The sequence below is a fragment of the Elephas maximus genome, chromosome 7, assembly GCF_024166365.1.
Source record: "Elephas maximus indicus isolate mEleMax1 chromosome 7, mEleMax1 primary haplotype, whole genome shotgun sequence".
NCBI lineage: Eukaryota > Metazoa > Chordata > Mammalia > Proboscidea > Elephantidae > Elephas > Elephas maximus.
The window spans coordinates 85,057,689-85,061,988 of record NC_064825.1 but is presented as its reverse complement, the minus strand read 5'-3'; the positions used below and the strand labels follow the sequence as shown (position 1 = coordinate 85,061,988).

At 42.8% G+C, this 4,300-nt stretch overlaps 1 protein-coding gene across 1 annotated transcript; it reads left to right on the top strand.

Annotated features, from left to right (window-relative positions):
- Positions 1–737: 737 nt before the first annotated feature.
- KCNA4 (potassium voltage-gated channel subfamily A member 4) lies at positions 738–2,966 on the top strand. Its single transcript, XM_049889890.1, has one exon. It carries the CDS (start codon positions 914–916, stop codon positions 2,876–2,878), a length of 1,965 nt encoding a protein of 654 aa, XP_049745847.1. The 5' UTR covers positions 738–913; the 3' UTR covers positions 2,879–2,966.
- The last annotated feature ends 1,334 nt before the right edge of the window (positions 2,967–4,300 follow it).

Below are 4,300 nucleotides of genomic sequence, written 5' to 3'. Positions count from 1 at the left end.
ATATGTGGTTACTCAAAGTACATGGTTTGCTTGAGCACAAGAGAAGGAAGTTTAGGTGAAAGAAAAACTCATTTTGTTCTTTACGATTTTATTCCTCCTTTTATTTTTCTCCTATGCTTATTTCCCTTCCTTTTTCAGGTGAAGTGCTTCTTCTGCAGTATTTTAGCCGAAGGATGCCCTGCATTTCTTTGATTTCTATGGAGACCTCAGAGCTGGTTTTGCCCCTGGTGACACCTCATCTTCCAACTTCTCTGCCTCCCAGGGTCTTTGCCTCTCTCTGTAGCTTGGCATTGCACCTGGGTTCAGGAAGCTTTTGATGAACTTAAGGGGAGAACCTGGAGAATCACCCTGGTAGGCTTTATGCAGCAATGGCTGGACATACTCCCAGTCACGTCTTAACATGGGTCAAGCAGCCACTAGAAGACAAGTGCTAAGACTAAAAGCTTATTTGCATTTTATTTAAATTGGATGGACTGAGCTTTGGACAATTTCCAGGGCAGAAAAATGTATTTCATTTTCTAGGCTCAACTGCTGGCCGTCAGGTACTTTCTGCTTTTGAATCGTGCAGCATCATCACCAATCGCACTCCAGACAAATTTCCAGATTTGAACACCTACCCCAAAACATAGGTGTTTGGGAGACGCCTACCTTTTCTGACTTAGGCTTGAGAGTGCTAGGCTGTTTATCTAAACCAGCCTAGCTCTGGAGAGCAATGTTGAATCCCTGGGAAGTGAGAGCATTGGGCGTGCTGATTTAAAAACAGAAAATGCAAAGTTGGACTGAAAATATCCTTAGTCTTCCAAGCAATCTGCTTAAGGGTTCCAAACTTACCTTAATTTGGTGAGAAAAGAAGCTGCCCTATTTTCCTTTTTTCTTCTACATCTGGAACCAGCCATTTCCAGAAACCACCACCATGGAGGTTGCAATGGTGAGTGCCGAGAGCTCAGGGTGCAATAGTCATATGCCTTACGGTTATGCAGCCCAGGCCCGGGCCCGGGAGCGGGAGAGGCTTGCTCACTCAAGGGCAGCTGCAGCAGCTGCTGTCGCTGCGGCCACAGCTGCTGTTGAAGGCAGTGGGGGCTCTGGAGGGGGCTCCCACCACCACCACCAGTCACGTGGGGCCTGTATCTCTCAAGACCCTCAGAGTGGCCGGGGCAGTCGGAGGAGGAGGCGACAACGGCTTGAGAAGAAGAAAGTCCATCACCGTCAAAGCAGCTTTCCTCATTGCACTGACCTGATGCCCAGTGGCTCTGAGGAGAAGATCCTGAGGGAGCTGAGTGAAGAAGAGGAAGATGAAGAGGAGGAGGAGGAGGAGGAAGAGGAGGGAAGGTTTTATTATAGTGAAGATGACCATGGTGATGAATGTTCCTACACAGACCTGCTGCCTCAGGATGATGGGGGAGGCGGTGGCTATAGTTCAGTTCGCTACAGTGACTGTTGTGAACGTGTGGTGATAAATGTGTCAGGCTTACGCTTTGAGACCCAGATGAAAACTCTGGCCCAGTTTCCAGAGACTTTGTTGGGAGACCCTGAGAAGAGGACTCAATACTTTGACCCTTTGCGCAACGAGTATTTTTTTGACAGAAACCGGCCCAGCTTTGATGCTATCTTGTATTATTACCAATCAGGAGGCCGCCTGAAGAGACCAGTCAACGTCCCTTTTGATATATTCACTGAGGAGGTGAAGTTCTACCAATTGGGAGAGGAAGCCCTGCTCAAATTTCGGGAGGATGAGGGTTTCGTGAGAGAAGAGGAGGACAGGGCGCTGCCAGAGAATGAATTTAAAAAGCAGATTTGGCTTCTCTTTGAATATCCAGAGAGCTCCAGTCCAGCAAGGGGCATAGCCATCGTGTCTGTCCTGGTCATCTTAATCTCCATTGTTATCTTTTGCCTGGAAACCTTGCCTGAGTTTAGGGACGACAGGGATCTCATCATGGCACTGAGCTCTGGTGGGCATAGTGGGTTGTTGAACGACACCTCGACACCGCATCCGGAGAACGCAGGGCACACGATATTCAATGACCCCTTCTTCATTGTGGAGACAGTCTGTATTGTTTGGTTTTCCTTTGAGTTTGTGGTCCGCTGCTTTGCTTGTCCCAGCCAAGCACTTTTCTTCAAAAACATCATGAACATCATTGACATCGTCTCCATTTTGCCTTACTTTATCACGTTGGGCACTGATTTGGCCCAGCAACAGGGGGGTGGCAATGGGCAGCAGCAGCAGGCTATGTCCTTTGCCATTCTCAGGATCATCCGTCTGGTCCGAGTATTCCGGATCTTCAAACTCTCCAGGCACTCCAAAGGCCTGCAGATCCTGGGCCACACCCTCAGAGCCAGCATGCGGGAATTGGGCCTTCTGATCTTTTTCCTTTTCATTGGGGTCATCCTGTTTTCCAGTGCTGTATATTTTGCAGAAGCAGATGAACCTACTACCAATTTCCAAAGCATCCCAGATGCATTTTGGTGGGCTGTGGTGACCATGACGACTGTGGGCTATGGGGACATGAAGCCCATCACTTTGGGGGGCAAGATAGTGGGGTCCCTGTGTGCCATTGCAGGTGTCTTAACCATTGCTTTGCCAGTGCCAGTGATTGTCTCTAACTTTAACTATTTCTACCACAGAGAGACTGAAAACGAGGAACAGACACAGCTGACACAGAATGCAGTCAGTTGCCCATACCTCCCTTCCAATTTGCTGAAGAAATTTCGGAGCTCTACTTCTTCTTCCCTGGGGGACAAATCAGAGTATCTAGAGATGGAAGAAGGAGTTAAGGAGTCTCTGTGTGCAAAGGAGGAGAAGTGTCAGGGAAAAGGGGATGACAGTGAGACAGATAAAAACAACTGTTCTAATGTGAAGGCTGTGGAGACTGATGTGTGAATCTTTTTCTCCACTTGACACTCCCTTCCTCGCCCCAGCATCTCCAAATATATTTATGCATAGAGAGTGCAGTTATGAAAATGAAATATGCAAATGAGTCCAATGCATACAGTAGTACACCATTTAATGGTTATACATGACATAATTGTTACTAAACTTGTATTACATATCAAATAAATGATACATCTTGGAGAAGAAAAAAAAGAGGGAGGCTTAAATAGGAGCAAATCTATATTTTTTATTAGAATGCAAAAATTTTGCACATTAACTGGAAAAGATGTTAACAGTAAAGATGGTTCATTGGAGAGAATGGGGGTATGTGTGCGTGCGTATGTGTAATTGTCAACGTTGTTAGTAACTGTGCAGTGATGGGAAAAGTTGGCATTTTGAAGTATTTACTATGTAAGAGTTAATGAATTTCACTAGTCATTTACCAGTGCTTTATAGCATCTTATATGTCTTTGGATTTCATAGTTACTGTTTTTTAAAAATTGTAAGAATTACTGTGTAGAAAAAAAACAAGAAAGTAAATTATTTAATAGAATAGAGGTCACAATTTTATCTTGGATTTCATTAAAGTTTATTTTTAACTGGAAATTAACTTTTAAAAAGGCCGCAGGGCCCTTTAGAAATTGATTATATATTTTATTATTAATTTTGGGATGATCTGACAGCAAATGCCTAACGTTATCGAAGAAAAGAAATTGGTGGAGATGTAACAAGTTTTGTTTGCAGATAACAGGACTAGAATCCTTTTTTTTTTTTTTTTCTTTGCACTATTTTATATGCTGGAGATTGAGAGAGACTTCATACTGTGAATGTTTACTAATGTAACGTTTCAATGACAATCATTGGAAGAACGATTTCTTAGTCTTATTGTATTGTTCTCTTCTTTGTGTGAGACTAATGGGCACGCAAATAACAGCACATGGTTCCCTCCTCTTTTAAAACCTAAATAACTGATCTGCAAAGGGACTGTGAAGTAAAATTTAGCAGTTTAATCTTTTGAAATTGGTCTGTTACAATGCTTCTGAAACCATACTATTTTAAATATTCTTCTACCTTTTAAATTCAGAATAACTTAACCAAAGTTAATGCATGCACGGAAAGAATTCTCGAAGAAATAAGTATCCAGCAGCTACAGTGATTGTGGCTTAAAATTTTTCTATTAAATGTGTAACATAAATGCTAGATTTATTAAGTTTATTTCTTTGTGCAGCTACACAAGAGCAGAATGTGGGAATTCACCTCAGAACTTAGCATTCTATTTGCTAAAATGGATGTTAAAAAAAAAATTGTATCAAAACCTTGGTCAACATCATCACCATTACTATCATATTTACCAAAAAGGTATTTATGACACGTGTAACTGCATTGAACTCATCACAAGGTGTTCTAGAGTGTAAGGTAACAGATAAAAGG